Source organism: Lepisma saccharinum, chromosome 4, assembly GCF_977018435.1.
Source record: "Lepisma saccharinum chromosome 4, izLepSacc3.1, whole genome shotgun sequence".
Lineage (NCBI taxonomy): Eukaryota > Metazoa > Arthropoda > Insecta > Zygentoma > Lepismatidae > Lepisma > Lepisma saccharinum.
The window spans coordinates 53,225,864-53,248,051 of NC_139232.1; the positions used below are offsets into that span (position 1 = coordinate 53,225,864).

The 22,188-nt window shown below is 37.4% G+C and overlaps 1 protein-coding gene across 2 annotated transcripts in view; it reads right to left on the reverse strand.

Moving 5' to 3' along the window:
• Positions 1 to 2,887: 2,887 nt before the first annotated feature.
• Positions 2,888 to 22,188, reverse strand: part of Wdr24 (WD repeat domain 24) — a 128,182-nt gene continuing 108,881 nt past the window's right edge. Inside the window, exon 11 of one of the 2 annotated variants that reach the window (XM_083120511.1) lies at positions 2,888 to 5,100. In XM_083120511.1, the coding sequence (XP_082976637.1) occupies positions 5,071 to 5,100 (30 nt within the window). In that variant the 3' untranslated portion in view covers positions 2,888 to 5,070. Of the gene's footprint in view, positions 9,991 to 22,188 lie in introns of both variants that reach the window. The other variant, XM_083120510.1, reaches the window with a different exon arrangement.

Consider the following 22,188-nt stretch of genomic DNA (forward strand, 5'->3'; position numbering starts at 1 on the left):
TTTCTTTTTATCTTGTGTATTTCCATATGAGCAAATGTTACTAGAAAATTTTCAACCATGTAGTTTCTGGAACTTCAGGGCAACATTAATGTGCACACATTTAGAGTACTGCATGGGACAACTTTCGCTTGCTCATACTCGATTGAATCTCGCACGCTTGAATATACAGGGTTTCTATAAATTAGTTATGCAAAAGTAAGCGTTAATTGTGAAGAAAGTGTGTGTGTAACAGAAATGTTTTATACATCAATGAATAAGCATATCTTCAAGTTTTCAATACGTGATCCTTTCATCACACGGCAAATGTCCCAGCGGTATTCGATTTCCTGCCAAATCCTTTGAAGCATGTCTGCATCGATGGTCGCAGCTGCCAGCGTTATCCGGACCCGCAACTCATTGACGTTGCTGGGAAGAGGGGGGAACAAACATAAGTTCTTTAATGTAACCCCAGATAGAGAAATCCAAGGGGGTTAAATCAGGCAAACTAGGTGGCCACGGAATCGTTCCACCACGACCAATCCAAGTCGGTACTTCACGATTGAGGTAGGACGTTACTTCTTTATGAAAATGCAGAGGAAAATGAAATCGGCACCCATATCTTCACGCAATTGTGGCATTAGATAATTCTCAAGCATGTCCAGGTATGATATGCCTCTGACAGTCCATGGTGACTGGCGCAATACTAGAGGATATAAGCAAACGCTCATGCCTCCAGTCGCGGCATATGAAACTAACAACTGGAAGTAAATAAACTTGAAGATATGCTGTATTCATTGATGTATAAACTATTTCTGTTACACATACACTCTCTTCACAATTAACGGTTACTTTTGTATAACTAATTTATAGAAACCCTGTATATAATATCAAATATCATTTCAATGTGACAATAACCGTACAAATATACACTATATAGCCAAACGTCACCGGACACCCAAGTGAACGTGGTGCTAGTGTCATGATCGGGGGCTGTTTTTCCATGTTTGCATTAGTTTTGGTCAATGGGAACATGAACAGTGATGTTTATAACATTTTAGACAACAGCATGCTGCCCACACTGTGGCAACAGTTTGGAATGAGAGATTTTCTCTATCAGAATGATAATGGCCCTGTCCATAAATCAGGGTCCATTGCATCATACTTTTAGGACAATCAGGTGGATCTGCTTATCTGGCCCGCTCAAAGCCCCGACTAGAACCCCATGGAACATCTTTGGGATGAACTGGAGCGTCGGTTGCGTGCCAGACCCACCCGACCGAAAGCCACCCATGAACCATTCACGAGACTGCAGGACGAATGGAAAAAAAATCCACCAGCAAAATACCAGAACTTACTAGAAAGCCTGCCCCGAAGAGTAAAAGCTGTAATACATAATAGCGAAGGGAGGCCCGACATCTTATTAGTTACTTGGCTGGTGTCTTTGGAATGAACAGCACTGGGTGTCCACTAACTTTTGGACATATAGTGTATATGTAAAAATCCATCCTGGTAGTTTCAGCCCATAATCATCTATACATTTTCATATATTGCTATGTATTCGTAAAATAGACTAAATTACATTTTAACATGGAGATGATGACTATGCTCACTTTAGTTTAATTTCTGCCACAGCATCTTTCACTTCACGATCCATATTTGAAGGCTCACTACTACAGACAAATTACAGTTCTTGGGCTTAGAGCATATACCGATTATTTGACTGTTAGTGTTATTTGCTCGAGCAAAGAAACTGTTAATTCCGTAAGTCATCTAGTGTCATCCGTTCGAGCAAAAAGGCCTCGATGCAGTACTCTAGCACACATTGAGAAGTTCCTCTATTCAGAGCTCTCTCAAGACCATTCGAAGCAATGGAGAGAGGTGAAACTTCGTATAGAGGCTTTGCAGACCTTGGGAAAGTGAATGTCGACTAAAGAATATCAAATTTTCACCACCAGGTGAATATGTGGCACTGAAACAGCTGTTGAATTCTATTTGCATCACTGTATGGTGTGGATGCACTGCCGATTTAATTCTAGGTCCCTTTTGCTTTGAGAAGCTGACACTGCAAGCAAGGTTCCGTTGTGTGTTCTATTACAAGTGCACGTTAGTCAACTTGCAGAGCACGTGGTTCCTGCCTGAACGAATGATTGTTTACAGACCCTTGTCTTCATGCAAGATGGAGAATCTCCAGATGTTGGTTGACAAATGAAAAACCTGCGGCATGCGAAATTTTGTGATGGTGGTGTCATTTTCAAAGGTTTTACAGAAGCTTGACCACACTGTACTTGAACCCATATGATTTCTGGCTGTGGGGAATTCTGAAAGATCGTGTTTAACAGGAACATGTATGGACTCTACCAGAACTGAAAGGCAGCATAACACCGCATGTCGCTACCATCCCCTGGGAAATGTTTCTTATGACCATTGATAAAACTGTCATACTTCCAAAGGTTCATTCATGCTGACTGCACACACATTGAATAATATGATACTGACATCAACTGAAATAAGCTTTTGCATGGCAGAGTCTGGTTGTCATTATGCCACATTTCAACGTGGTGGCGAAATTTTTTTTTTTTTTCATCTGCATAGCCTCTATACAAAGTGCCGCTGCAATCTGTTGCTTTGATTGGGCTCTAGAGGATTCTGAGTCGAAGGACTTTAATTGTAACCATCCTATATGTATCACACTGCTCTTCAGTTGAAGTTACCACACTGTAAAACAACAAAGAACTTTATTCTTACTCATAATGTGTTCGAGCTCAGCTTGCATCAATTCCATGAATATGGCCACATCCACACAACATTGTTGTTCCTCCAAAATCATTTTACTTGAATTACATTCACTTAAACAAATAGCCAGTTCTATTTAAACTGAAAACTACATGTATGAATTATTTCAATATATATATATTTCTAAAATCTTTATTTTCCTTACAATTTAACAAAAACAATTTTTTATATACATCACCACTAACAAATACAAAAGTTTACATAAATCAAAATTTGTTTCAACAGAGAGCACACGTTTGTGAAGTGTAATTGAAAACTAAAATTGGTAAACGATGCAAGTGCCACAATAATTCAAACACAGTTTTCCACGTTAAACTGTGAAATGTGCCATGCTTTATAATGTAAACGTGAAAAGTGGCTGGTAGCCCCCTCAGTAGTTCAAAGAGCTTGTAAAGAGGTCACTAGTGTGAACGTTCTTATGGGCTGATGTGCTGAACGATGCGACTTCCCAACACTTTCGCTTTTGGCACTTGCAAGGTTTACCACTTTTAGTCCTTAATTATTGTACAATGCACTACAGACAATCCACTTCTTTGACTAGAAAATTCCACACAGTGGCCAGAAAGTGAGGATGTTTAAGTTCGAATGCATAGTACTTTCAGAATGCTACATTAATTTGCTCTTCATGAATCATTGTACGTTTATCATACAAATAGTTGAGACACCCACAGAAAATACCACAGCCATGAGCATGTTCTCTTATTTATGTGACTTCTGAAGATCTCAAGTATTCAAGAAGCTTAAGCTTTCTCATCACTCTGATCTGCAGAGATTGTCGTTCTTTGAAGACTGGGTGATATTAATTTGCCAAATGCTTGGAATATTTTTAAGAACTTTATTGTTTAATACTCAAGAGTATCTCAATTATCTGTTCACAGCCAAGATTTAAGACATATGGGCAATCCCATAGTGACAGATTCAGACAAATTTACATTCATTTTTAAACTATTTTCTCAGACCTTCAAATATGTAACTATCAATTCATGTAATTTCATTTTCCTTGATGAAAGGTATATAATTGCAGAATATTCCTCCCCATCTCAATTCTCAGCTAAAGAAAATACATTTTTTGTATTTGTGACACTTCTGAGACATGACTTTATGACCTTCCTCAGTCTTTCAGAAAACTCTGACACATTGGGTTTACTGAAACAACTTCATTATATTTTCACAAAGCAAACTTTACTCTACATTTAGATGCTTTTAGTTTCTAAAAATATTACTACATACTTTTTTTATAAACATTTTTTGCCTGTGATGGGTGTGACATCATGCACATGTAGGATTATGGAACAATGCAAAGGCTCTGAAAATTATTATAAATAGATTCTTCAAACTAAGGTTTGTGTCAGAAATGAATTAGGATATTTCAGAGCTTAAGATACATAGAAAAATAAGTGAGACAATTAGAATGGAATTTTAATTATTTTAGTTTTCTCATGCTATTACATACTGTATCGTAATGAAACTAAATAAAGTGGAAATCCCACACAAAATCCAATTTCTACTATAAAAAGTAATAGGTTTGAAAATATGTTATTTAAAAGCCATGAAACTAATGTTTCTATTAATAATTCCAAATTCTGCATAGTTTTCCCTCTTTCATATAATAAGTGATATTTTTAATAAAAATGAATTAGCCTGTTTGTCCACTTTCACATGGAATGGCTCATATATTAGACTGGGTAAAGACTGATCATGACAGTCCATTTGTGACAACTATCCAGATCATGGTAACAACTTTTTCATACATTAAATTAGCAATTACTTCAACAACAAAGAAATTGCAAATTAGCAAATAACAATGACTGTTAACAATGAACTGTTTTAGTCACTAATAATCTGAAACTATTACCTCTATGCAATGGAGTGTCACTATACCACACTGCCAACACACTTGTACAGCCAATGGCAAATTGTCAATCACCATTTTCATTCTTTTCTATTCTACATCCTGTATTGTTTTAAAGAATGGAATTCTCTTGTTGCGAAGCAGATGTTTTTCTCTGCTTATTGACTTTTATTTCAATTCATGGTCATCACATTCTGGAAAACAAATTGGAAGAAAATGGTGATGGACAATTCACATACCATTTATTTTGCCATTAGGTATATCTTAATGGCTCCCATTGTGTCTGCAACACTGTTTTTTGCATGGTAAAATTATAGATTTCAGTTTTTTCTAGTAGATAAGATCATTTACTCATTAAAGACTACTGAACATCCCTGGAAGAAAAAAAAATGACAAGTAGGGGAATTTATAACTAATTAAAAAGGGGTACCAAATTGCTTGGTTTTTCAAGTCCACTTTATGTTCAGGTAGGCTACCTGGAATTAGAATTACAGTATAAAGTGAAAATACTAAGCACTGCACCTCCATTCGAGATGCCAGTTACATATTTGGGAAGCACTGCTTATATTGTAACTTATCCTGATAAATATACAATACATATTGGAACTTGAGTAATAACAATAGTGATGAATGTATGGGGTTTGATTGTGGTGAACCAGGGATTGTACATTTGTGACTGTATTTGGGTGGGGCGTAGGTAATTCTAAATTGTGAAAAGGGGAAAAAAAACAACTACCTGAATATAAAAAGACATTTAGGAAGTCATTAATAATCAATATATAAAAAAACATGAAATTTTAATACAAAGAATCTTCCTGGTGCAAGTCTAAATGTACAATCTCTCTGGTGCGTAAAGGTATCCTCAGTTTGAATTCGTACATATAGGCAACCATAACTATTCTTAAATGCAGTTGAAGTACACTGTGTAGCAGTAGCAAACCCACATACGAGATGAAAGCACCCCAACGAATAGGGGAAATGTACAAGTTTGTTTTGTGACAAACTTAGTTACCCAATTTTCCACTAGCAGGCAGCAGTTCGCAAACATGGCATTTTCAGGTGAACGGAAAGCTTTTTGAAGTAAGCCTTGAAGCTTTCCTGTCGATGAATGATGAAAATATTATCTCTGGTTATCGATTAGGTGAGTTGTGAAAAAAAATCCAATCTTTTGAGAGTTAACGACTTCTATCCTGAAGATGAGAGTGACTTAGCTGTCAAAAGCTTGGAATTTTTTCCACAACTCCGAGGACATATCAAATATTTGTAAGGTACGTGAAAAACTTCGATATTTACTCTTTTACTGACATGCTCATTCATTCCCATGCCCCTGAGCTACCAAAATCTTGTTTATACATGGATATAATTTCCTATAAAGCTGATATCTGAAAAATAATCTGTTTAAAAAAAAAAAAAAGTCACTCATCTTGAAAGTTCACATAACCACTGTTGTATATTATAATAAATGTTGCTTTCGAAATGGTTATAAATCCTTATTATGACATTTCATTCTAATTTCCAAGAACTTGAAACATTGCTACAAGAATAAAACCTTTTAAAAGTAACATTTATTGTAGGAATACTAAGAGTGCTGTTTGTAGAAAATTTGAATTTGCATAAGTTGTACCATGGCTCAGCCAAAGCATGATACTGTTCTATTTCGTCATCTCAAGCATTATTCTAATATTTCAAAATTTACAACAGAAAATTAATGATTAAAAATCAGAGTTTAAACAATGTAACCAAATTATTATAATTTATAGGTGTACAAATTAATTCTCAAAGGAAATGTTTACTCATGAAATATATTGTTACATTTTATTCGGGAAAGTAATCTGCATTGGAATTTATACACTTTTGCCATCTTTCATGCAGTTGGTGATACAACGATGGCGGTTTAGTGTCTATAAACTCAACAATGCTATTTTCATCCTCTTGAAGGTTCACAATGTGGGAATCCACTAGGTGATGCTGCAGGGACCAGAACAAGTGGTTGTCTGAAGGGGTCAGGGTAATAAGCCACCATGAAGCAGAACTTCCCAACCCAATGAGTAGAGCATCTCCTTAGTTTCTTTAGCTGTGTGCAGCCTGGTGTTATCATGCTGCATTATCACCTGCCTAGTCTTATTAGTTTTCTCTCTCGACGATCCAGTTGACGATAATGCTCAGCATTGACTGTTTCAACTGGTTGCAGCAATTCATGGTATAAAATCTCTTTCATGTCCCACCAAATGCAGAAAAGAACTTTCTTTTCCCATGAATATTGGGTTTTGCAGTTGATGTCACCAGGGTTAACCCACGATTTTTGCCTTTTGGGTTACATAACGTCCACTTTTCATTCCCAGTCACTATTTTGAACAAAAAGCCCTTCCTTTTAAACTGCAATAGCAGGAAAACAGCTGCATTGTAGTGTGTCTCCTCAACAGAAAGGTGTGGAACCAAACGGCCCTCCTGTATTATCAAGGACACCCGCAGGATTTTTTCTCAGGTGATAAGTAACATTTCATATCTTGCCCTTCAGTCATAGCAAGTATTATTATTGTTGCTATTACTACTACCTTACAAATCATAAAATTCGAATTGAAAATACTTTTGCATTGTACACTGGTTCAAGCTCAAATCTATTTAGATAGAAACTGGATTCACCTTCCTTCCTTTCCATAAACTATCACTTTGTTGATGAACAGTTCTTTTGTCTTTTGGTACTTTTTCACAAAGCACAGTTATCAAACACAGACCACTTTATCTACTGTCCTTCATGGTACCTCTCATCCATGTTTTTATGTGCCGAAGGGTACTGTGGGAAAAAAGTAAGAATTCGAAATGATGGGGTGTAAATTATCAAGGTCAGATCCAAACTTCGGGAAATAATTTCATTACTTTTCATAATCCCGAACAGCCGAGAAATTCCAAATGATCTTATTTAAAAGAGGTTAATTCTTGATATTTTCTGCACTATAAATGTCTGAAATATCTTGAAATTAACAGTTTCTTATTCCAGAAGTACAAAAACAATCACTTGAAGGGAAAATAGTGTGTACAATTCGGGATTTTTATGGTATTGAAAAATTTTGAAAATATCCTGTCCAGAAAATTTCCCGACGTAGTTGGGAAATGGAAATTTTTTTTGAGTCCTGAATGTCAGGATTATTAATATTTCCTTCCCAATCCCATCCTGTCCAAAACGTTTCTGTTCCGTACACCCCTAGTTACGGCAGTTCACATGATTCTAATTGCTCTTCTGAAAACTCTCTCATATTTTTTTGGACATGGCAGTTAATTTCTGTAACTGACAACCTGCAAATTGCAGAAAACAATATCATTTGTAATAAAATATCACTACAATTTGAGAGTTGCTCCAATTCTTCATCATCCACTTCCTCTGGCTGTCGAGGATGTTGTTCATCTTCCACGTTGCAATTCCCTCCTAGACTCACTGAAATCACTTCTTGCAGGTGAAGTATGATATGGCATCTTCACCCAAGACCAAACAAATAAATTTATTTGCTTCAGTGGCATTTTTATTCCGTTGATATGCAAAAAGCATGCAGTGCTGATATGCTCCTTCTCGAAAGACATCATGCTGACTACTACTTTTTCATGTTACGTCTTCTACTAGTGAGTATTTTACCTTTTTAAGCATGTATTGGGGTGCCCAAACATGATGGGCATGCTCCAATTTGAACAATCGCAACAGTAAAGTTTAATAGGTGAATTAATTTAAGGGTTGAGAATTAATTTATACACCAATTTATACAGGAATTACGCTAAAAATTTCTGAAAGTGGAAAACTTTCATTGACATCACCTGCAAACTACATCTTACATTCAATGTCATACTATCAGCAAATCTGAACATTGGAAAATTTCTCCTTAAAATGTAATGGTTAACTGATGTAACACGAGTTTAATGGAGAAATGTAGCTTGGTGTATACAGCATACCTAGCATATACATGGTAAAATATGGAGTTGTAAGTTTTCAAAAATTCGTTAATGCAAATATAATACGTATTACCATTCGATGATTTTTTTAAATTTGCCAGCAGTTTTAAGTACTTGTGTGCACTAAGTAGAACTTAATATAAAAAAGCAATCTAAAGTCAAGTAAGTTAAATACTGGATAAGTTCATCTTTACATGTGCAAAGATCAATTTTAATACTGCCAGCACGCTACGGCACCCTACATTTGCAAAAGTATAATTTTGTAGATATTCACAAAACAAGTAATTTCCTTTTCTGTCCCAGCCTACAAACACTTAATCTTCCCAGTATTTAATACCGTGTTGTTCCAGAAAGTTGGGAATTCCTGTAGTACTTCAACTATCACTGGTCATCAAGTAATGAGTGCAGTTTAAAATGCAGCCCCATAAAAATGTGTGCTGTTTTTGATCACTGAGCAGGTCAAAACCAAAATGAGTACATGAAAAGCAATTCATTTAGAAAATGAATGCAATTCATAAAATTATAAATAAATAATAAATTCATGCTGAATGAGATTGGATTTGTAACCAATGCGTACTTCGTTTTTGATTTTGGCATTCAAAGGTAGGTTTGATCTCCATCTTGAGGGGTGTTAGGCACAAGCCATGGGTCGTTGAACAAATGCTGAAAACAATGGATCTGTGTGACCAGAAATGCCTTTTGCTACGAGGATTATTTTATTTTATGGTGATCAAGGCTTCTTCATCCTTCCACCTAGGATCAAGCCCAACATCCTGGCCCAAGCATGGATATATTTTTTTTTACGTTACAAATAGCCATATGTAGCAGGGAAGCTACGAAAAAAACAATGAGATAATGAGCGTCTGGAAAAAAATCTTATGTATGGGACAGGCAGATTAAGTTTCTAAAATGTCAGAAACCAAGAGAAGTATAGTGGATTAAAAATGTAGTCTCATTAAACATAAATTAACAACCAACCCGCGAAGAGCATACAATAAGTTACTTCACTCGCACACACTCATTCCCTCTCTCTCATTAGGAACATAAATGCCCGGAATATACCCTGTTTCTCAACATCATGCCCTTCATATATTACAAGTATTTGCCATGTGGACAGCCCTGTCCACCTCAACCTGCTGCTATGTGTATTCGCACATATGACCACATCCCGTCGCACAGTACCTGTTGCTTGCCATCCACTCTTGAATGTGGGGCAAATGACCACCGTGAGAACATCCTTGACACCACACGTACATGCCTCGTACAACCTGATGGCACACGCTGCAAGTATTGCTAGCACTATGACACCTGTCACACCACCACCCTGCACGCAGCAAAGGCTTACTACACCTTCCACAGTTCGTGTGGACAGTTGTTGACTGTTGGTTCAACTGAGAAACAGATGGAATCCATGCAAGCTGGATTACCTGAAAATTCACAATAAGTTAATATGGTAAATGGATAGGTACAGTCATGTTCAAAAAATCTGTCGCATGGATTTTTTCTAAGTCCAACGTCTTACGAAATTATGTTGGTAGCTCTGAAACAAGGAAGTGTTGTGAAATATACGATCCTCCGATCAGAGTGAAGTTCGATTCTGAGGAGCAGGAGGCGTGACTCACGGTCTTGTCCACAGGAAGTTCAACCAATGCAGCATTTCCAAATATGAGATAACGTCCCCATTGGTTAAATATTGTTTCAATAATGCGAATCGGCAGAAAGATTGCGCAAAAGTTTACTTTGTCGTTTTAATACTTTTAATAGTTTCAAATTAGTATTAAATTGTCCCAATTATAGTTCAAGAGCTTAATATAATGTATTCATGTATGTGCTTGACAATCATATATCACTCATTAGAACAATTTTCACATTGTTTTCACTACGTGAGATGACATTTCATTTACATTTACGATAAAATAGTGGTTTGGGTGTAATAACAGTTTTCATTAATTAATTAGAGATGCATTTTTATTTGTTGAGTTAATGATTAGGTTAATTCGTTATTTCTCGCAAAAAGAGGGAACCACAGCTGAAAGAAAATACACAACTTGCATTATTTAGGTCAACATCACTTTTTGCACACATAGGCTAATCACGACTCGGGATACATTTAAATTGGAATCTGAAACATTATGCGACCTGACTGGAACTCGGAAAAGGACACACCGATTACAAGACGTCGATACATTACCACTTGGTCTGGCGAACGCCAATAATAATGAGGGGTTGTGGGAGTGGGAGAGGGGTGACGGAAAGTAGAAAATAAATAGTATTTTTGGGGGTATTTAATGTTATATTTATACACATACAAACCTAAGAAAATATTTATTTTGATACATGTGTGTGGGGGTGGGGAAGGGGGAAAAGAGAGGGACAGAAAGATATTGGGAGAGATGGGACGAAGAGGTGATTGTGGAAAATGTTTTATTTGACGTTCAGTAATAAAAACAATCAAATCAATGATGATTATCTTATAAATACCATATTTAATGTAAATTTGTGTTAAAAATGGGGGCGGAGAGCTGTTTGTTTTACGTTCAGTGCAGGATAACAAGTGGAGACACATAGTGGTTCGTATCTCACTTTAAACTGTAGGTCCAGGCCCCATTAGCCTATCTGTGTATAACGTGGATTTAGAATTCAGTAGAAAATAACGTCGATCTAGTATTTTGGATTTTAGATGCGTTGAGACCACTGAAATTTCCAATTCTTATAAGGAGAAACCTGTCCTCATATTACCATTTTGAAAGAGATAGAGTTAATTGTACAGGGTGTTCCAAAATGAATATCGGGGTTTCAATGAAGTGTATCTTCTATTACATATACATTACAGAAATGAAACATACCTTAAAAGGAAAGGTAACTCAAACAGTTTTTGTTTCTACTTCGCAGGTGATGTTTCGTAACTCCACCGCAGCACGGCGCTAGTAGTAAAGATGGAGATGACTCCTGAGCGTAAAGCCTTTGTCTCTTGGAATTCGCAAGGTGTAACTCAGCAATTGGAGCGCAACGTACTTTTCGGCGGGAATATGGATGTGATCCCCCATCGGATAACAACATCCGAAGATGGTACAACCAATTTAAGAATACGGGATGCCTGTGCAAAGGGAAGAGCTCCGGAAGACCACGTCTACCAGATGAGCAAGTGGAACAGGTCAGAGCAAGTTTCGGTCGGAGTCCCAGGAAATCTGTAAAGCGGGCGAGTCGAGAACTGTCAATGCCGTCCACCACTGTTTGGAGGGTGTTACGAAAGATATTGCACATGAGGCCGTACCGTCTACATCTGTTACAGGCCCTAAAGCCTGAAGATAATGTGACCCGTGCCAACTTCTGCGAAAATGTACTGGACATGGAAGATGATTTTCTTACAAGTGTGATCTTTAGTGATGAAGCCTCATTTCATCTTAGTGGTCGAGTGAATACGAAAATCCACACCAAACAGTGCAGCACATGAGGGATTCGCCAAAAGTGAACGTCTTTTGTGCTCTATCCAAAGAACAAGTGTATGGACCTTTCTTCTTTGTGGAAAACACTATCACTGGTACTGCGTATTTGGACATGCTCCAGCAATGGTTCCACCCTCAACTGGATCGTTAGCAAAAAAGAAACATCATCTGGCATCTGCCCCCACACTTTCATCGTGAAGTACGGAATTGGTTGAATGCTGTTTTTCCCCAACGATGGATCTGTCGTCATTGTGAGGATGCCGTGGCTCTTCTGCAATGGCCCACAAGATCTCCCGACCTCACCCCCTGCGATTTCTTTTTGTGGGGGTATGTAAAGGATAGTGTATAAGTGCCACCGCTACCTGCCAACCTCCCTGAATTGCAACGTGGGATTGATGCAGCTGTGGAGTCTGTTACAACAGACATGCTAGTTTCAGTGCGGGAAGAAATAGCCTACAGACTAGATGTGTGACGTGTCACAAGGGGATCCCACATTGAACACTTGTAACTTGTGACAAAAAACTGTTTGAGTTACCCTTCCTTTTAAGGTATGTTTCATTTCTGTAATGTATATGTAATAGAATATATACTTAATTAAAACCCCGATATTCATTTTGGAACACGGTGTATAATCTTTCGTTGTTAGTTTCAAAGAAGACTAATTCAAATAGTAACAATGGGAACGAATAAAGCTTACGAAAAGTTTTTGCCACCGTGCTGATTTGAACCTACGACCATTAGAGTGACAACCCAGTGCGATAACCACTACCCCACGAGTTCGTTCCTTCTTACGGCATGATTATGAGTTAAGACCAATTCGTTCAATATGCATTAGAAATATAATCCCCACCTGCCTCTTTATAAACAACACACCCAAACGCTCCTTTGTAGCAAATGAAATAAAGGTGGTATGAATGTCACAAAACATTTAAGCAAAATCTACTATATTTACGACGCAATCGTTTTACATGGAGAGGCTACAGCTTCGAGAATTGAGGTTGTGACGTGGCTTCTTGTAGTGTTAGGGTACCCCATATCGATAAGCCAAGTCTCTAGTGTGCACTAGATTGGTTCATTTGTAGTGACGTGCTCAGGAATTTGTAAAGAGGTATGTGAATATAAAAATGTGTTAATGCAAATTTTTTAAACAGTGAACTCATAATTTAATATCTCTCTGTCCATCTCATTATCCTACTTAGGAACTAATTAGTATTGCAGGAGTCATACTGAAAAGAAATCTCACGTGACAATGACGAGAAATTAGATTTACGGAAGGAATAGTTTTCATATTTTAAAACCTCGAAGGGCCTTGGGCTATCTCCCGACTGTCAGTCTCCCTTCCACAATCCTACCTAGAGTTATCTTCAACTGGCAACGAGGTGACGTTGGGCAGCACGTCGAACCCTCAGCCGTTATAGAAGATATCTGAAACCAGGTTACACCAGTCACTCGTAGCTCCCCAATTTCCTCACTATGGTGGGTTGCCACTGGTCCTATACAGATAACAGGCCGAGAACCGAGGACGACTCGAATCCATGCCGTCCCGCTGCAGTCGGAATCCAAAGCACAGAGTCTTAGACCGCACCGTTACGGAGGAGGAGAGTTTTCATATTTTGTTTCTTATAAATGTCGACAATACATTAAATGTATTATGCACCAAAAATTAGTGTAAAAAAATAGCCGGTTCTATAAGAGATTCGAACCTTCGATCTTCACTCAACTAGGCCGCTATTTTTAACAATTTCCCATTTTCTCACTCAATAACTTTCGTTGAACGTTTGTCTTAAGAGTCGTTAGCAATCTTGTAAACCTTATTAACCTATCTGCTGTCTAGCAATCTTGTAAACCTTATTAACCTATCTGCTGTCACGTCTATCTATTGGAAATGTCTTTTACAACCTGGAGTACATTTTGATGTCTGCAATTTAGAACTTGACTTTCGTGGTAAGTAATTCTCTACCGTCTACTTTAATAAATAAATCAAAGTCTACATATCTCATATTTTGTAAATGCGAAACGTCATTGTTAAATGTTAGAAACTATTTCTTATTCCACCGTTAGTTCCAGATTAGCCACAGCATTCTGGAAACCAGCGTGAAACGTGTTTCCCACACTTCCAAGGTCAGGTGAACCCTTATCAGTTGCATTGGATGCCTGTGAACATGTTACTTCATACGTCATGGTACTGTGGTGGATTTCTTCCCCTTCCACCTTGAACGGAAGTTATCCCCGACTGGGCACGACGAATCAATCACAGAAAAGCAGACTATCTAGTAAATCGCATGCCATGTATTATTTTGAGCTCCTAGGTTTTGGAAAGTGAAATAAAAAAAGTATGTAACATTAATTCATAATGGTTGACTTCTTTGGGTATTATTTCATGACTCTTTTCTACTTACTCCAATGAAACTTTTGTCTACTGTTTTCAGTAGATCAATAGGTGTTTTGAAACATCTATGTTAAGATTTTTTAAATTTGAATTACAATTTGTGAGCCTGAAAACTTAGGGTATTTTACACCAGTCACGCTATATGGGGTCCAGCCCCTTATCATGACAAAAATAAAAGCGTGTCTGAAAACTAAAATATCCTTACCTGGGTTAAAAGCTGAGCCTGTAAAGCGACAGACAGTCAGCACAAACAAGGACAACACACACGCAGTCCTACAAAGATTATACTAACAGTAGGTCCAGTCACCAAAGCCTCGTTAGTCTGCAAAATGCAGTTCAGGGTGTACTACATGGAAGTGAGGTTGGTTTAAATTTTAAATAGATATAAAAACAAATTGTTAGCGAGGAGGAATAAAAAGTTATATTTACAGCTAACATGCAGAGCTAAACACACTACAAGGGTGTAAGGGATGACCTTCCACGAAGTATGTATACACCCAATTGTTGCTTCCACGTAGTACACCCTGGACTTCAGTTTGCAGACGAACGAGGTTCTGGAGACTGGCCCCATGGCCAGTATAATTTTCTGTGTTGTCCTGTGTTGGTCCTTGTGGGTGCTGAGTGCCTCTTTATAGCCTCAGCTGGACTGGACCCGTATAAAGTGACAGGTGCAAAATACGGTAGCCTAAGTGCTGACGCACCCAAAATTTTAAATTCAAATTGAAATTCAAACACACTACATGCAATATTACATGTGGTACTGAAGAGAATATTTCACTTGTAGTTCCTCAACTGTAATTACACATTAGGCCTACTGAAAGTGTTCAGTAGGAAATCATTGATTTTGAGTAGATTTTCGAAAGACACAGTAGAGTACTACAATTGATAACCGTAAATTCTGTCTACTGTAAACAGTAGAAATTACGTAGGTTTATAACGACGATGAGAATGAAACAGAGGTAAAAACAATGATAATGAAATGCAGAAGCGACCTGGAGCAAACAGGAACGTAGAATGTCTGGCAGCGAAACGCAAGAGTTGATCAAGCGATTGTAGCATTAAATTTAGCTTAGAGCTCATAATTGATATTTCTACATGAGCTCAACATACAAGTTACATACAATGAGAGAATTGAATTGAGTTTACATCTCACGTGATATGAGTCGAAACTATTGTTGCAATTTGAACTGTGAAGTGAATCAATATTCAATTCGATTAACTAGTGAATGATGATGTGCTGAGATTTTGTAACGAGATGTGCCAAATGGCTGACAGTATAATAACTTATGGACACATTGATTTAATATATTTGAACAATCTTATAACGTACGATTTTGCATGAAATTTTATTACTTGAATCTACATCACTTCATTGCAAAGGCTACAAGGCATTTTATGGGTTGTAAAATTCTGTGTTCGATTCACCGTTCGGTTAACTCTGCGATTTCTATTTCTTATTAAACCGAAAAATTATTTTTTGCATTTTACTTATTACGAAAATTCGTATATTATTTGCTTTGCGAAATGTAGAGAATATATTGTTTTTCATGCTTTTTACAAGAATACAACTAATCATGGTGAACAAAAAATAATGTAATATAAATACTATTCACAAAAGGATGTCAATAGTATTTATTTGTTTTGTTTCTTGATAATTTTCCCTAAAATAAAAATGTATAACTTTCGCTGTACATGACATTTCGTCGAATATGACACATGGATCATTTTTATGCAAATCCTAGTAAAATGATGAGAAATTCAAAAACATATTCTGAAAAATTATTTTAAAAAATAACATTGAAAAATCATTAGAAAGGAGAGTTATTTTTAAAAAAATATATATAACATTTTTATTTCTTTCAATTATTAATTAAATACAATACTTAGTTGCTATATATAATAATAATAGGGGTAATTGAACAGAAGTCAAACTTATAATCTTCGGCGTGTAATACTGATAGCCTATCACCGAACCACTTTACCATCATAAAATAAATTGAAGTTTTTTTCTCGGAAATTACTGGCTAGTGCACGCTGGAACCTTGCCATACGAATATCTACCCTACCACTACAAGAAGCCATGTCACAACCTCAATTCTCGAAGCTGTAGCCTCTCCATGTAAAACGATTGCGTCGTAAATATAGTAGATTTTGCTTAAATGTTTTGTGACATTCATACCAACTTTATTTCATTTGCTACAAAGGAGCGTTTGGGTGTGTTGTTTATAAAGAGGCGGGTGGGGATTATATTTCTAATGCATATTGAACGAATTGGTCTTAACTCATAATCATGCCGTAAGAAGGAACGAACTCGTGGGGTAGTGGTTATCGCACTGGGTTGTCACTCTAATGGTCGTAGGTTCAAATCAGCACGGTGGCAAAAACTTTTCGTAAGCTTTATTCGTTCCCATTGTTACTATTTGAATTAGTCTTCTTTGAAACTAACAACGAAAGATTATACAATTAACTCTCTCTCTTTCAAAATGGTAATATGAGGACAGGTTTGTTCTTATAAGAATTGGAAATTTTAGTGGTCTCAACGCATCTAAAATCCAAAATACTAGATCGACGTTATTTTCTACTGAATTCTAAATCCACGTTATACACAGATAGGCTAATGGGGCCTGGACCTACAGTTTAAAGTGAGATACGAACCACTATGTGTCTCCACTTGTTATCCTGCACTGAACGTAAAACAAACAGCTCTCCGCCCCCATTCTTAACACAAATTTACATTAAATATGGTATTTATAAGATAATCATCATTGATTTTAGGGATGTGCCGAAGCCGATTACAGATGTATGAAAATCGGCCGAAATGGACACATCGGTATCGGAATCGGCAAAAATCAGATATTTAAACCGGAACAGATTATACTAGAGTTTTTACCTTCTAATAAGTTTTATATTCTAGTTTTGTAAGATTTATTGAAAATTTGGTTATAATTCGTCATTATTGTAGAGTTTTAGTAATAAAATTATTGCAAACTCATTCAGAGGATCAAGCTAACTATAAATCGGAAATAAAACAGTACATTGCTGAACCAGGATCTGCTGTTGTATTGGAAATTCAAAAATGAATATTCAAACCTGAAGCAAGTCCTGAGAAAATATTTGGGCATACCTGCTGCATCAGTATTCAGTGATTGATTGTTCAGTGTTGCTGAACAAATTTGAGATAAGAGAAGAAGTAGGTTACTTCCTAAAGTGCTTCCAAATCTCGTCTTTCTGAAGTTGAATCTGGCAGAATAGGAATTCATTTTGCATTTCAAAGAACTGCTTGTGTACTAAAGTCTAATCTCTTGAGAATCCATGTTTTTCTTAAAGGTTCACATAACATTTTGTAGATGCAAATGTACATTCGCATCTCTTGAGAATATATATGTATATACATATGATATGCAATAGAAATGTACATAAAAAATTTATTTTGTCATGCTGAAAATAACATCCCATTTCTGTTTAATAATCTTATGTATCGGAATCGGTTAAATATCGGCATCGGCATCGGTTCCAAAAATTATCGGTGAGTACATCGGCATCGGTAAATTTTCAGCTTCGTCACATCCCTAATTGATTTGATTGTTTTTATTACTGAACGTCAAATAAAACATTTTCCACAATCACCTCTTCATCCCATCTCTCCCAATATCTTTCTGTCCCTCTCTTTTCCCCCTTCCTCACCCCCACACACATCTATCAAAATAAATATTTTCTTAGGTTTGTATGTGTATAAATATAACATTAAATACCCCCAAAAATACTATTTATTTTCTACTTTCCGTCACCCCTCTCCCACTCCCACAACCCCTCATTATTATTGGCGTTCGCCAGACCAAGTGGTAATGTATCGACGTCTTGTAATCGGTGTGTCCTTTTCCGAGTTCCAGTCAGGTCGCATAATGTTTCAGATTCCAATTTAAATGTATCCCGAGTCGTGATTAGCCTATGTGTGCAAAAAGTGATGTTAAAACGAACTCTTGACCTAAATAATGCAAGTTGTGTATTTTCTTTCAGCTGTGGTTCCCTCTTTTTGCGAGAAATAACGAATTAACCTAATCATTAACTCAACAAATAAAAATGCATCTCTAATTAATTAATGAAAACTGTTATTACACCCAAACCACTATTTTATCGTAAATGTAAATGAAATGTCATCTCACGTAGTGAAAACAATGTGAAAATTGTTCTAATGAGTGATATATGATTGTCAAACACATACATGAATACATTATATTAAGCTCTTGAACTATAATTGGGACAATTTAATACTAATTTGAAACGATTAAAAGTATTAAAACGACAAAGTAAACTTTTGTGCAATCTTTCTGCCGATTCGCATTATTGAAACAATATTTAACCAATGGGGACGTTATCTCATATTTGGAAATGCTGCATTGGTTGAACTTCCTGTGGACAAGACCGTGAGTCACGCCTCCTGCTCCTCAGAATCGAACTTCACTCTGATTGGAGGATCGTATATTTCACAACACTTCCTTGTTTCAGAGCTACCAACATAATTTCGTAAGACGTTGGACTTAGAAAAAATCCATGCGACAGATTTTTTGAACATAACTGTACCAACTTAATTCTAGCACTCCCATGCTATTATCTGCAAGGTAATTTCAAAGGAAGAGGGTGGTATTTCTTCCTAGAGTATTCAGAGAACCTTTATATTTGTATATGCATTTAAGGGTCATTACACGTCAATTCATCCAGGCCATGTCATGCACCATCCCCGATTTTGATGAAATTCGGTATACTTATAGAACTTTTGATGCTGATTACAAAAATGACAACTCTTTTAAAATTGGTCAAGGGGTTCAGAAGTTAGGTGCTTTTTTAAGATCTCCGTGTACGCCACATGCGGCTCCACTTTGAATGACACGCATTAGGTTATAAACAATCATATCTTCCCTCGGGTTTGCTGTAGAAAATCCAAGTTTGTTTTCTTTTGTTCAGAATACAGAAGGTCGTTTCACGTCCATGGTAACAAAGTTAGAACCCACCTCACCTTAAGAAAATCCGTGATGCCACCAGCGGTGGTGCTCCACGTGATACCCCTGTCTTGCAGCAATGGCCCTGCAGCGGAGTTTCCATTGGAGGAGTCTGCGTTGAAGAACACATTGGTCCAAACGATCCCATTCCTCCTGACAAGCTTTCCAAAGACCCTCAATTGTGCGGGGCCATCTGCTTCCCAAGGTTCCTTTCAACAACAGAAACCTACAAAAATTCATGGGAGAGGCATCGGGGGATTTCACAGGAATGTCTGTAAAGGGGATTGCATGAATGACCGTTTCACATGCCATCCGATCCATGTATGCCTGCGTGGACTTTGCCGTATGACTGGATGCCTTGTCCTGGTGGATGACAACGCGAGATGTGTCGTTGCCATAGAGAGAAGGAATATCATGTCTGTAAAGTTGATCCAAAATATTCGTCTGGTAATAGGCTGCATTTATTTTAGCCTTTTTGTCCACTCTGCGCAGTGGAAGTTTGCCGTTATCGCAGAGCCTTTTTGTCCACTCTGCGCAGTGGAAGTTTGCCGTTATCGCAGTGACCACCAACAACCATGAACCCACGTGGAAAACTTTCAGCACATTCACGTACCCACTCAGATCGACCTTTGGCATCACATGGACGATAGTAGATGGCCCTTTTTTTATCACATTCCAACAGATACACCCATGCTTCATCCAGGGACACCACATACTTCCAGCGGTCCCCAGCCAGATGGCGTTCGTAGAGCTTCCGACTGTTGGTCTTCCTCTTCTGGACATGTGAGACACGCAGCTTATGAACTTGAGCCTTGTGCTTCCGCACAAGTTGTAAATCTTGGGCTATGATGCGATTTACAGTTGATGGGGAACATTGCACTGTCTGTGCAATCGCTCTTTGCGTTGCAGGGTTTTCACGTCGCACCAAGGATCTCACTTTCCGCACAACATCGGGGGAACGCTTGGGCTTCCGATATGTCCGAGGCCCACTTTGACTGGTTCCAGCAACAGGTACGGTGCAAGCTTTATGGCGATTCAACACTGCGTTGATACCCTTTTTTGACACATGGAAGGCTTTCGTCTGGCACTGTCTAATTATCTGGCTATAACTATAACCAACGTCGTAAAGGGCACAGATGTACCCCTCCCAAAAGACTGAAATTTTTGGTGCCATATAAACACTCACTCACACACCAACCGTCTTCTTTGCAAGTCAACACACAGTACTTTCATCCTATCGGCTCTGGCTGCTCTGTGCTGTGCCTAAGTGCTGCTCCCTAGTGATCGAAATCGTTACCATCGACATGAAACAACCTTCTGTAGTATAAGCTTTCATTTAAATAATGTTACAGATGAATGCATCAATAAACATGTATTTTTATGTATTTTTTAGAAAAATAAATGACGAACTTCAAGAGCGAATTTCATGCAATGCCCCCTTCAATTTCCCCCCAATTTTATATGAAGGTAGTTCAGAGTGTGTACTAATGCCTGATGGAAAAATTGGGATGGGTGGTTCAGAGACAGGGTGATAAAAAAAAATATTTGCATAAAATGACATTAAAAGTAAATCTTATTAAAAAATGCTTATGTATTTAGCACAAAGCCTGAAGTACAATGTTTTAAGCTACAATATTCAAAATTTATGTTCACTATGTGTGAATGTAAGCATAGATGTAACCTTTCGGGGACAAAGGGAAGCACTTGGCCCCTCCCAAATTTATAAATTAATTTAAAATTTGCAAATAATAATTACAGTGGAACCCCGATTTAAGTTCCTTGATTTTACATTTTCCTTCATTTTGCATTTTCACGCGTATTAAGTTTTTTCAGCTTGATCTCCTGGATAACGTAAAATCGAGGTTCCACTGTATCTAAGTTAGTTTCAACTGTCTTCAATTTTTTTTAAAATTATATATATTATATAATTATATATATAATCATTATTAACATTCGCAAGTTTAGCAAATTTATCTTCGAGAACATTCTGTTTGTGCATCTAATCTCAATATGGAAGTTCTTTTTTTGGCTACTCTTCATGGGGATACGTAATATGAAGTAAGAATTAATACTACACATTTGTGCTGATTGAAGTTTTTTCAAATGGAGATTTTTCGCCACATACCACAGAAAATATCCATGTGACGGGATGGTTGGAACAGTAAAAATACTTGTATAGACTTATATAGTATAAAGTAACAAGTACGGCAATTATGTACCAATTCCATAGAAATAGTATTCAAGGCATAAATTTCTTAGTAATCATCTAGGCTGAAATGACAACAACCCACAGTACAATGTGTCAGCGATTGCAAAGTACTACAACAGTACCAAGAAGTATGCACTATTTTGAACTTACAGGTTCTGTAAGTTACTTTTTACAAGTAACTAAGTTACAGTCACTCAGAGGCCTGCATAGTCTGACTTTTGCCTACCTGCTGCTCCCCGCGAGAACAGGTATACCTGCTCTCCGGCACATGGCAATCAGTCGACTTGTTTCTTTCCCGGGTTCCTCGTCTTCAAGGTGCTCTGCGCTTACAAGGTAACTGGGCATTCAACAAGACCCAGGCACCTGCAAAACCTGCTGGATGGAAACAGCCTTCCGTAACTCCAGGCGTTTCTTCACCATGTGGACAGCTGCAGCTGCAGCCTACGAAGTCCTAGGAGGAGCTTTCTCCTCCAAGGAGAATTTATATACTCAGCGATTTCAGTTCAATGTAAGCAGTTTTTATCTTATTGCCAGGAAATGCACGCAATATTACAGCTTCATTTATCTAAATGAATGATTGAGCA